At 40.1% G+C, this 12,466-nt stretch overlaps 1 protein-coding gene across 1 annotated transcript; it reads right to left on the reverse strand.

Moving 5' to 3' along the window:
- Positions 1–1,488: 1,488 nt before the first annotated feature.
- Positions 1,489–3,258, reverse strand: LOC143620195 (putative mitochondrial protein AtMg01280). The gene has a single exon (XM_077091935.1). It carries the CDS (start codon positions 3,256–3,258, stop codon positions 2,362–2,364), a length of 897 nt encoding a protein of 298 aa, XP_076948050.1. The 3' UTR covers positions 1,489–2,361.
- Between the last annotated feature and the right edge of the window lie 9,208 nt (positions 3,259–12,466).

The following is a 12,466-nucleotide window of genomic DNA, read 5'->3' on the forward strand; positions in this document are numbered from 1 at the left end:
GATGAGATGTTCTCGACTCTTTGACAAGCATCGCATGCTTGGATCAAAGCATGTGTATCTCTGTATATGGTGGGCCAGAAGAAACCTGCATCAAACACTTTTCTGACCGTAGTGGCGGTACCGTGGTGCCCACCCGTAGGTCCTTCATGGCAGTGTTTGTGAACATCTAAGTCTTCCTTGCCTGCTACGCACCTACGATAAACTTGATCATCGCCTATCCTAAACAAGTATGGATCTTCCCAGAAGTAAAGCTTAATGTCGGAGAAAAATTTCTTCCGCTGTTGATGAGTAAGTCCTTTTCTTAGGATTCTACAAGCTAGGTAGTTTGCGAAGTCGGCATACCAAGGACTTTCGTCTTTCTCCTCAATGACCGCCTGAATGCACATGAGACTTTCATGTGGTAAATTATCGTTGATAATTTTCTTGTGAAGTTCTTCTGAAGCTGGGCATTCTAAACGTGAGAGGCAGTCTGCGGCGACCTTCTCTGCTCCCTTTTTGTCTTTGACTTCTATGTCGAATTCTTGGAGTAGTAGGATCCATCGGATAAGTCTGGGTTTGGCATCTTGTTTTTTGAAGAGGTAACGTATTGCGGCATGGTCGTTATAGACTATAGTTTTGGAAAGATCTAGGTAGGATTTAAACTTTTCAAAAGCGAAAACTACTGCTAATTGTGGTGTAGTTTTCTTGTGCATCATTAAGAGTTTTACTAGCATAGTAAATAGGGTGAAAGTGTTATTCTTTGCGTTGTCCGAGTATGGCTCCAACTGCAAAGTCACTTGCATCGCACATGATTTCGAATGGAAGGGTCCAATCGGGTGTAGTCATGATTGGTGCGTTGACAAGTTTTTCTTTTAATATGTTGAATGATTCAACACAGTCCTCAGAGAATATGAATGGTGCGTCTTTCTCCAGAAGTTTGGTCATAGGTCTGGCAAGTTTGGAAAAATCCTTTATGAAGCGGCGGTAGAAGCCTGCGTGACCTAGAAAACTTCTAATGGCTTTGACTGAAGTTGGCGGTGGAAGTTTGGATATGGTTTCTATTTTGGCTCTATCAACTTCTAGTCCCGCTTGAGAAATATTGTGACCGAGAACAATGCCTTCCTTCACCATAAAGTGCCATTTTTCTCAGTTGAGCACTAGATTTACTTCTTCACATATGTTTAACATTTTGTCGAGATTGTTTAAACAATGATCGAAGGAATTTCCAAAAACTGAGAAGTCGTCCATGAAGACTTCCATAGAGTTTTCGATCATTTCATGAAAGATGGCCACCATGCAACGTTGGAAGGTGGCTGGAGCATTACATAGTCCAAATGGCATTTTTCGGTAGGTGAAGGTTCCGTATGGACATGTAAAAGTGGTTTTCTCCTGATCCTCAGGAGCAATGGGAATTTGGAAATATCCGGAGAATCCGTCAAGAAAACAGTAGAACATTTTCCAGATAATCACTCAAGCACTAAGCACAGATCATTGGTATTGGATGTATCGTTAGGTTGTGCCGAGTCAAATATGCTCCGTTTTTTTTCCGTTGCAGAAAAAAGATCCCTTCCCCCCGCTTTCAAAAATGATGAAGATGAAGTCCGGGAGGCTGCAGGTACTATGGATCCTCTGACTCCCAATCGGGTTGCCTTCCCAGGTCTCGCCGGTGTTGCCTGTAGGTCGTGATGTACCTTGAGATGGCCGTCTCCTGCCCCCCCCCCCCCCCCGCCGGTGAGGAATCCGCTCCCGGGTCGTCGCTCTTCTGCGTCTGGCCCGTCCTCTAGGCACCTTTGGAAGGCAGGGAGTGTGACAACGTACACGCTTCCCTTTACTCCATACCATAGGGCCTTTTCATCAGTTGTAGGGTTTGGTGGCCCGAAATTGACTTGGCTTCGCCAAAAGGCCTCATCTCTAAAGGCCCGGCTCGCGAGGCGTCCCTCTCGCAGTAGAGTTCCAAACCTCACCTCGCTCTTGTGACATGCTATGTTTCCCCTCTCTATTCCCATGTAAAGGGTGAGTCCCATGCGTCAGTTTGTGGATCGCGATCTCACACGCTAATCCCTACAGGTGCCCGTAGTAGGCCGGCCGCCCTACCTAAACCAATATCATATCGGTCCCTAGGCCCCGTTGCTGGAAAGGCTCGGCTTCAAAACCGTACGTGGAGCTTCCGCCTCATACGGCTCCTCTAGGGATGGAGGTAGGCCCAGCCCAGGCTTGTGCGGTTAAGGTTGTTGTAAACGAAAGGGGCATCTGATCATTTTATCCTTGCTCGCGGAGCGGCATACCGAAAAAAAGATAGGATTTGAATCGATGACTTAAGCCCTTGCGCTATTCCCCCCTGATCGCATCGTAGATAGCAGTCAGAGTCAGTACGCTTTCCATTTAGAAAATGCGTTCTCTGATATAGGCGGGGCCATCCCTTTTGAGCCCTTGCCTCACCAGAGATAAAAACTCTAGTTCCAACTGGTCTCGCTGGTATACGTCCAACTGGAGCCGGTCCAGTTGGTCGCCATGCTTGTCCAAGAAGTCTTGAAAAACTTCTTGCGGGCTGTACGGGGCCTGGTCGGCCAAGGGAGCATTCTGCTCCAAGACTCTTTGAAAAAGGCGTAAATCCTCATGCTTGAGTTCTCGGAGCAGGAGGTCCCTGTTCTCAAAAGAGACTAACCGGTTATACTCCCCCTGAGAGGGGGCATGATCCAGCTCCCTTTTTATGTCCGACCAGTAGGCCCCCTTGCCCTTATCTAGTAGATAAGGGCTATTGTCCTGCTCGAGTCGTACAATGCGATTTCGCATTGACGACTCCAAGCTCGCATTTCGGACAACGTGGGGCGGCCCTGCATCTGCAGAAGCGGTTGAGGCGCCCTCCGTTGATGTTTCGGGAAATGGCTCTATCAACACTCCTATCGAGAACGAATCTTCCGTCCAGGAGTTCGAGTGTGATGGTCCCCCGGAACCTGAATTGGAAGGGATTATTTCCCCACCCGACGGATTCATCATATTAGCTCCGACCCCCGCGATGACGAGCGCTCGAAAAGCACAGCCTATCACTGAGGCCAGAGCCGAGGAGCACCCCCCTTTTTTCAAACAGCTAGATAGGCCCTTCGCCGCTATGAAGCCTGCCACTTTTAACATAATAGAAATGAAAAAGGAGATTCCCCCTAGTACATGACAGAGAAGAGAGAACAGCATCATCAGAGCGACGAATAAAAGAACCGGAAAGAATGCGCGAAAGCAAGTCATTCTCACCTTAGATTCAACCTTATGCAAGAGTTTTCCCATAGTAAACATTGGCAGGCGATCATATGAGAAACATGCACTCAAAAAGATTTTAGTGAGCCTACGACAACCCTTGCAGTTAACGAAGGTACGCATAAGCAGGCGGGACTTGACGTTTCACAAACAAAGTAGGTTTTTTATCCCTTTGCCTGCATCAGCGGAAAATGGGAATTCATTGATAATGACGGGGGGCTACTATTCTAGAGTACAGGTAATTTGGCTAGATCGTTTGTACCAGGATCCAACAAGTAAGGTGACAACAGGGTTAATAGTAGGACCATGCACCTTGTCCCCTACGGTATACATACTTTCGTTTATCGAATCCCTGTTCATTTTATGTCTGAGGTCTGCTAATTATCGAAACCCAATGCTTCGTCCACCTTCATTCAATCAAATCTAAAGCACAAGTAAGATAATAAGCATCAACTCACGCTTCCATATATCAAAGGGTACCGATTCAGGCAAGTGGAAGTGAGATTGAGTACATGTTAGGGGAGAAATGAATTGCCAATAACTGATTCTCCGCAATCAACAACCAATTCTCCGTAATAAACTGCGGGCACACGCGTAAAGGCATGCTTAGTTCGGTTAAGAACGGCGATGATTCAACCGCTTCGCCTAATGATCGTTAGCCGATAAGAGCGATGAATAAGGGAGGGTATATTTCTCCGACGAGCTCGATGACCACGAAAAAGAGATGAGGGCTTTCCTAGGCCTTGCCGGGAGGTTTCTTTCGGGGAACAAAGGACGAAATAGAATTGAGTTGGTTATTAACTTGAATTCAAACCCCCATCCGAACTCAAACGCGGATTTCTATTTTGTGGTCAAAATCCAAGAATCCGGATTGAATTCTCGTGTCATAAGAAAAAAAAGACGATGAAAGGAAGTGGAAAATGATCTTTTCTTGTGGCGTCATTAAGCTTCCGGTAATCAATGCAAACTCGTCAGCCTGTTACGGTCCTCATTGGTATTAGTTCGTCCTTCTCATTCATTACGACCGTCATTCCTCCCTTCTTAGGTACTACTTGAACGGGACTTACCCAAGGTGAATTCGAGATCGGGTAGATTAATCCGGCATCAAGGACTCTGAATACTTACCTCTCACCACATCTTGCATGTTGGGATTGATACGTCTTTGATGTTGGACCACGGGTTTGTATTCTTCCTCCATGAGAATTTTGTGAGTACAAAAGGAAGGACTGATGCCCTTGATATCCATGATCTTCCATGTGATAGCCTTCTTATGGATTTTGAGAACCTTAAGAAGTTCGTCTTTCTCTTCTTTAGATTGGTGAAATGAGATAATTACTGGGAGTTGAGAGTCTTTTTCTAGAAAGGCGTATTCGAGATGTTTTGGTAGTTCTTTTAATTCTACGGCTGGTGTTTCTTCGATTGATGGTTTTGATTGCCATTGTGTTCAGTGATTTCATATATTACTTCTGATGCTTCCTGATAATCATCTTTGATGTTTTCGTTTTCTAACATGGGTATGTTGAGTGTTTTGTCTAGGACTTATGTTTCTAGTGGTGTATTAATGGAGGAATCTCGCATATAGCAACTTACGATGGAATCTATGATGTCAACACAGTATAATGTGTGATCATGATGTTGCAGATATTGCATAGATTTTCCTATGTCAAAAGTGATTGCCTCGTCATTAACCCTGAGAGTGAGTTTGCCGGTGCAAACGTCAATAATAGCCTTCGCAGTGGCTAAAAAGGGTATTCCTAAAATCAGAGGTACACTTTTGTCTTCCTCCATGTCTAGAATCACAAAATCTAGTGGGAAAACAAATTTGTCAATTTTGACAAGCATGTTTTCAACAATGCCCCGAGGATATTTAACAGATCGGTCAGCTAATTGAATGCTCATGCGGGTGGGCTTTGGTTCTCCTATCCCTAGTTTTGCAAAAACTGCATAAGGCATTAAATTAATACTAGCTCCTAGGTCAGCAAGGGGCATTGCTAATAGACAAATTTCCTATGAGACAAGGGATAGTAAAGCTCCCTGGATCGATCATTTTCATTGGCAACTTGCTTTGGAGGACTGTTGAACATTCTTCACTCAGAGTGACATTCGAGAGTTCCTCCAGCTTCTTTTTGTTTGTCAGCACTTCTTTGAGAAACTTGGCATATTTTGGCATTTTAGAGATGGCTTCGACAAAAGGGATGTTGATATGGAGTTGTTTGAAAAGTTCTAAAAACTTCTCGTACTGAGCTTCCAATCGTTCCTGCTTCAGCCTTCCAGGGTATGGAATAGGTGGAACATAAGTTCAAATTGGCTCCTTGGGTTGTACGGTGCATGTCGGGGTCAATCTTTCTTGTGTTTCATCAGGAGATTTCTTCTCCATAACTGGTTCTGAAGTTGGTGAGACAACAGTGGTTGTACCGCTTCTAAGTGAAACAGCGTTAGATGTTGCATTCGGGTTGGTGATTGTGTTGCTTGGAAGAGTGCCAGGTGGTCTTTCGGATAATTTTCGGGCAATTTGTCCGATTTGAGTTTCTAGATTCTGTAGTGATGCTTGTTGACTTTTGATATCGGCTTCACGTTTTAATAATTCTCCGCTGATATCAACAGCTCTTGAGTCAGCCTTCTTCTATGCTTCATTTGTTTTGGTCATGAGTTGGATTAGCATTTCTTCGATTTTTGAGTAGCTTGGGTTTTGATGGCTACTAGAACTTTGATCTAGAAATTGAGGTTTTGGTTGGAAGGGTTTAATTATCGGTCTTTTTTCGAATCCGGGTAAGGGTTGAGTGTTACCTCCGTCTTTCCAGCTGAAATTCGGGTGGTTTCTCCATCCTGGATTGTAGTTGTTTCTGAAAGCGTTGTTCTGTCGAGCAATGAAATCGACTTCTTCCATGGCCATAATGACTTGTTTACAGTCACTCGTCTTATGATTTCCCCCACAAGTGTCGCAGGTGAGTCTGGTTTTTGATAGCTCGGCTTGAAGTTGTTCAATTTTTTTAGAAAGAGCTTCAAGCTGTGCTATGAAAAGAGTATTGGAATCGACGTGGTGTATTCCTTTTTGGGTAGGTGTAGATCTTGGTGGGTTATAAGCGAAACTCTTCTTTGCGGCTTTCTCCAGGACTTCAAATGCTTCGTTAGGTGATTTGGATCCTAGGTCTCCACCAGCGATTTGGTCGATAGCCTACTTGTTTTGACTGGATTGTGCGATAAACAAAGTTTGTACTTGTAACCATACGCTCAGTCCATGGTGTGGGCATCTTCTTAGAAGACTTTTGTATCTTTCCCATGCTGCGTGTAACGATTCATCATCATCGGTCCGGAATCCGGTAATGCTGGCTCGGTATTTGGCAGTTTTATCGGGCGGAAAGTATTTAAGGGGAAACTGTTCAACCAACTGGTCCCTAGTGGTGATGGAACCAGAGGAAAGAGATTCTATCCATTCTATGGCTTGGCCCCTTAGAGAGAAAGGAAAGAGTATAAGCTTGATTTGATCGTCTGAACAATTCTGAAAGATTCGTAGGAATCGAGATATATGAGAAAGAGGGTCTTCATCGAGGAGGCCATGAAATTGAATTGAATTTTCCACCATATGAATGGTTCTTGATTTGATTTCGAAATTTCGGTGATTTCGGGTGGAGCCACTCCATTTCCGTAGCCTTCGAGACTTGGCTTGGCACACTAGCTCATGTTCGGCTCATTGTTCTGGGCCGCCATCATTTCTTCTGTTTGATTTTCTCCTGATGTGGTGGCGTCTACTGATTCGTCTTTGGTTGCTTCGGCGGTTTCTGTAGTCCGTTTACGTGCTCGTCGACAAAAGAGTCATTCCGGTTCAGAAATTGGAGAAACAAGTTCATGCTCAAAAGTAGAGGACATACATGGGACTAAATCAAATTTAAAAACTAAAGTAAAAGTTAGTTAAAGTTAAACTAAGGGTTAGTCTAATGCTAAACTACGAGTTAGGCTAAGCTATTTTAAACTAAACTAAGGTCTAAGTTAATTAAGCTAGAGTAAAGTAAGGTAAATAGTAGGCTAGCCGTAAAATTATATATTTTAGTATTTAGTAAAAAAATAAAGATAAAATAAAATAGAAGTTAAAAATTTGTACAATTATAGACAATGATTAAATTAAACTTGGATCGTTCTTAGAAGCGTACCGTGTCCACGGCAACGACGCCAAAAACTTGATGCGTGTGCGCGTAGCCTGTATAAAAATATGATAGATTGGATATTTAGCTTTTGCACAAGATCGTGTTTTAAATTTATAAAAGTGATTTCTACAAAGACTAAACACACACAAAATAGGCAAGTGTACCTATCGTATATGTAGAATAGTATTGGTAAGAACCAAGTATCGATCCGTGCACACAAATGTTTTAATGATAAATCGTTGTTTTACTTTAATCGGATGTTTTAATCATTTTGGGGTTAATTTTTTGAACTTAATAAAACATAAATACTTATATATAATATATAAGTGACCAAGACAAGAGATTCTCAACGAGTTGTTCAATTAAGTGAAGGTTACCATATAAGATCAAGAATCCACTCCATTTTAGCATTGATAATTAATATTCGAACATGTGGTAAACTTGCCGTAGAAATATATGATAGATAGCTCCTTAAACCTTAAGTGAGCATCTTTGGCGCTAAGGAGGTAACGTTCGCATTTTAAAGTCCACCATTTCCTAATGTCATGCCACCTCAATGATGTCAATTTAAGTTGGCAAGTAGTTTCGTAAAGTAGAAACATTAGGATTGACTCTGATTTCTCAAATACCAATTCTAACAACTTCGGGTGGTTGTAGTTAACTCACACAACCTTCCCCTTGGTTGATTTATGTAGGTTATAATTACGCATTCAATTAACATATGATTTCTTTAACTAGCATGATATCCTAAGCAAAGCCATTTTCAGATTACCAAGACTTAGAGAAATACATCATAACTTATATCTCATCATTTCTAAGTACAACATAAGGATCCATGTTTCTTTAATGTATCAAAGTATTTCTATCTTTCAAGAACATGAATCGATCATGAACGATTGCCAATAGAAATGACAACCACCAACTTTGAATTAGTGATTTGAGATGGTGAAACATTTCTCATCAAAAGATAATTATAATATAACCATGTACTTTACTAGACTACACCACATGTTTTGTATAATTATCAAGTAAAACAAAGCTTCTTTATATATTTTAGATGTTAAAAGGAGTTTAGCTCATAATGAGCATGATGATAAACATTAAGATGATTGATGATAACAAATACATGATTAAACTTGGAACAATCAAACCAAATGTAGATGAATCTTCCTTCTTAATGATGATGATGATGGTTGATGATGATGATTGATGATGATGATCTCCAAGCCTTCAAACTCTTCACTAAATCTTCTATGTGAGTGTTAGTGTGTGTTTTTATAAGAGAAAACCGGATAGAATTCTTTTCAAGGCACACCAAATGAGTGCAACATGAGCCACTATTTATAGGCAATCTGGAGTGTGAAGCACGGCCCCGTGCTTTCTTGGGCACACCCCCGTGTTTTATAGTGACATGTGCTAAATTCATTTTGTCTTTTCTGGTAGATATCCACGGCCCCGTGATTGAGAGGCACGGCCTCGTGCTTTTGTTTTCAGATTTTGTCTTTTTTTTTTGTAGATTTTTGTCTTTTCTGATGTTCAGAAGCATGGGGGCGTGTTTCTTTATTTTTCTTGTGTTTTCTTCTGTTTTTCTTCATCTTTTCGCTTGGTTCTTCGTTTGGGGCTTGGTTTCACCTGAAATTACATTTTATTATGTTAAGTAGTTTTTTGTGCTATGTTATTTGATATAAATTGTAGTTTTTAATGATTATTTGATGCTGAAAAGATGTATATTTTTATGTACATCAATTAACAAAACACGAACTAAACCGAACTCAAAACATTAAATATACACAACTTTACAAGGGATTCGAGATGTACAAATAGACGTATATCAGATAACAGTGTCTGATTGGGGATAACAGTGTCCGATTGGGGATAATAGAGTCCGATTAGGGATAATAAAGTCCAAATGGATATAACAAATTCCAGTTGGGAATAACAGAGTCCAATTGGACTCTGTTATTGTCACACCCCAAACTACGGCTTAGGAGTGTGACGTTTATGTTGGTACCACAAGTGTAATTAAATCAGAGTTACGTTATTTAGCGGAAGACTTTATAACTTGTGGGTTTAAAATGAAATATTACAAAAGACGGAATATAAAATACCCGTTTAAGTTATAACAAAAAGTATTACTTGTTTCTAGTTACAAACCACCATTTTGGTATGTTAAGTTTCTACAAAACAAATCCGAGCCATTGGATATATAAATAGCACTTCGACACTTCAAGCGCTAATCTTGGTCACCTGCAAAATGTAAGAAAATACGTCAGCAATGAATGCTGGTGAATACGCTGACGCTAAAATCTTTTCTTTTACTTTATTACCCCTCGAGACTACGCCTGCCTCGGCCCATCGTGGCTTAGGAATAACAAAGTTAAAACAACACAATTATAAATTTGAGTCTCTACACTAGGTCACCTCAGTAAACACCGCAGCGTTCGACTTAGTTAAGTACCCGTATGTATACACATGGTCGTGCTTCCTATAGGAAAGCGTCCTACGACCAGGTGTGGTGCGATGTGCCCATCGCGTACTACCACATATGTAAGGATCCAGAAAAACGTATACTACAGCCTGAGGGCTAGGCTTATACCCTTATTTATAACGGTTTTAGGAACACGTAGTCCCTTGTAAATAATTTTCATATAACACGTTTGACTCGTTTAAATAAGTTTGTAAAAGTTTTGGGGGTGTATTCACCTTTTCACTTTGGGATCGGCTTCAAACACCGTCCGAGGGTCTTTCCCTTGCTATCTCGCACCTATAGTACGAGTATAACCATTTGTTAATCGTATATACAATCCGGCTTAAGACCTTTAGTCTTATTTTATAAAATTTACCTCGATGAATCTTTAGTTCAAAATCTCTTTTACTTTAAAACCTTTAGTTTTAATAGTAATTTATAAACCTTTAGTTTATTTATAAAACCCGACGTTTCTTCTTCTTTAAGAAATGTATTCTTTTTCTTTTATTATTTAAGAATAGTTATTTATTCATTAAATAATATTTTCATAACAAAGAAGAATATATACTTACACACATATAAATTTATCAATATTCAATGCCTTATCTTTTATTCATTTCTTTTATATGTTTTCTTTTCTTTTACCGAGGTATCGAGTATAACCTCGACTTAAGGTTTAAGCCTTTATAAGAATATTTTATTATATTCAATTGTCGTTACGCCTACCTTGTTGGCGTTTAGAAACCCTAGGAACTTGAGCAGCACTCCAACTCCGCTTGGTCTCCTTTGTCGATTTGATCAACGTCCCTCCTTGTTGCCAAATGATAACACCAATCTTCAACACCCGTTGGCACACTTCTCGAGACTCATCACCATGATAACAAACGCCTTCTTGGTTATATGTGGGTGAAGGGTGGCACAAACTTCGAGGAAACGAACACGAAAAACGATGAATCGGGACACGCTTATCGAGGAATTATGGCACGAATTTCGATATGGTTATACAAAAACAAATACAAGTTAAACTGAAAATGACAAATCTCACACTGATCAACCTATAAATTAAATGAATAAGAAACGGTAATACGTTTCCTTACATTTCTACATAATCTCTCTTATATACACCAAATGAGAAACGATTTATTAGCTAGTATGGGTAATATGGTATATCAACAATTACCAAACTAATATATACTCGTTAAGTGAGTGTGCAACATAACCTATTTCAAGCAACTCTTGGGTGGTTATTACATAAGTTCAATAATTTCTCAAGAGTTGTGTGAGTTAATACTTGGTAATTCAAGGTTAATCCTTTACAACTCAACTAATCTTAATTGGTATTTTATGTATTATACAAAGGTTATTTTTATTAAAGTATTAAGGGCAATTCACTTAATAATTTAAGGAATTGTCTCATCTTTAAAGTGAGTTAACTTATCTTTATAAAAAACCACTTGATTACATAAAATGATGTTTTAGCAAAAGGGGTCAAGAGTTATCTATATCTTTAATTATCATGGAATAACATGACAAACGATGCTATTCTCACATGTAATCATCATAGCAAGCTCATGCCACATGTTTACTAATCAATTATTAAACCAAGTTAAGAGGAGTTTTAACCAAGATGATACGTTTTTATCTTTGATCTTTTTGTATCTGAAGATATAAAAAACCAAAAATATTGTCTTTTAATTTTCTTTAAGCCCATTTACCAAAACCAAAATGATTGTCACTTCCGGTTAATAAATACAACGATTTAGTAGTAAAAATTTATAAGTGTGTTCGTGGATTGATACTTGGTTCTTACCTACACTTTACTACATATACGATAGGTACATGCCTATTTGTATGCGGTTTAGTTAAGATAATAGTCATTTTTATAAATTTAAACCTCAACGTTATGTGAACAAGACCCTTGAAAAAATTAACACAGTTTTTATACTACACCCACCACGCATCTCTACTCTAATAAGCCTCCTACACTCCTGATTTGGACTAAAAGATATAGGAAAGTTAAACAGTTTCCTAGGTATACAAGCCCCCTTTACCGAAAATACTCTTTATCTATCCCAAAGTTGGTATCTTCAGAGCCTTCTCAAATGAACTGGTCTAAGTCAGTGCAAACCATTACCATACTATTATAATCAGTGTTTTGAAACCCGGCCCGGCCCGGCCTGTCGGACCGGTCCGAACGAGACCCGGTGCCAATACCGGTCCGGGTCGTAGTATACAACCCGTTTTCTAATAGACCGGCCGGGTCTCACGGGCGCCAGTTTGACCGGACCCAATGACCCGACGGTTGGGCCGGCAACTTTGTTATTTTCCTTTTTTCTAATAACCAGATCTGAAAATCACAAAAGCACACAGACTAAACCCTATATTCGATCTCGCCTCGTCCAAAATCATTTTCTAATAACCAAATCTTAATACAATACCCACCACCGCCGCTACAAAATCAGATTGTTCGATCTCGCCTCGTTCCAAATCCATTATCAAATCACATATCTAATGCCAGATCTAAGGTGGTTGTTATCATATTGGTGGTGAACAATGGTAGAAGTGAGCGGTGGGGTTGATGATGGCTTTATTTCATTTTACGTTTAGAAAGAAAAGAAGAAGATGATGA

The sequence above is a fragment of the Bidens hawaiensis genome, unplaced genomic scaffold (assembly GCF_021521415.1).
Source record: "Bidens hawaiensis isolate Kalapana, Puna unplaced genomic scaffold, B.hawaiensis_p1.1 tig00000296_1, whole genome shotgun sequence".
NCBI lineage: Eukaryota > Viridiplantae > Streptophyta > Magnoliopsida > Asterales > Asteraceae > Bidens > Bidens hawaiensis.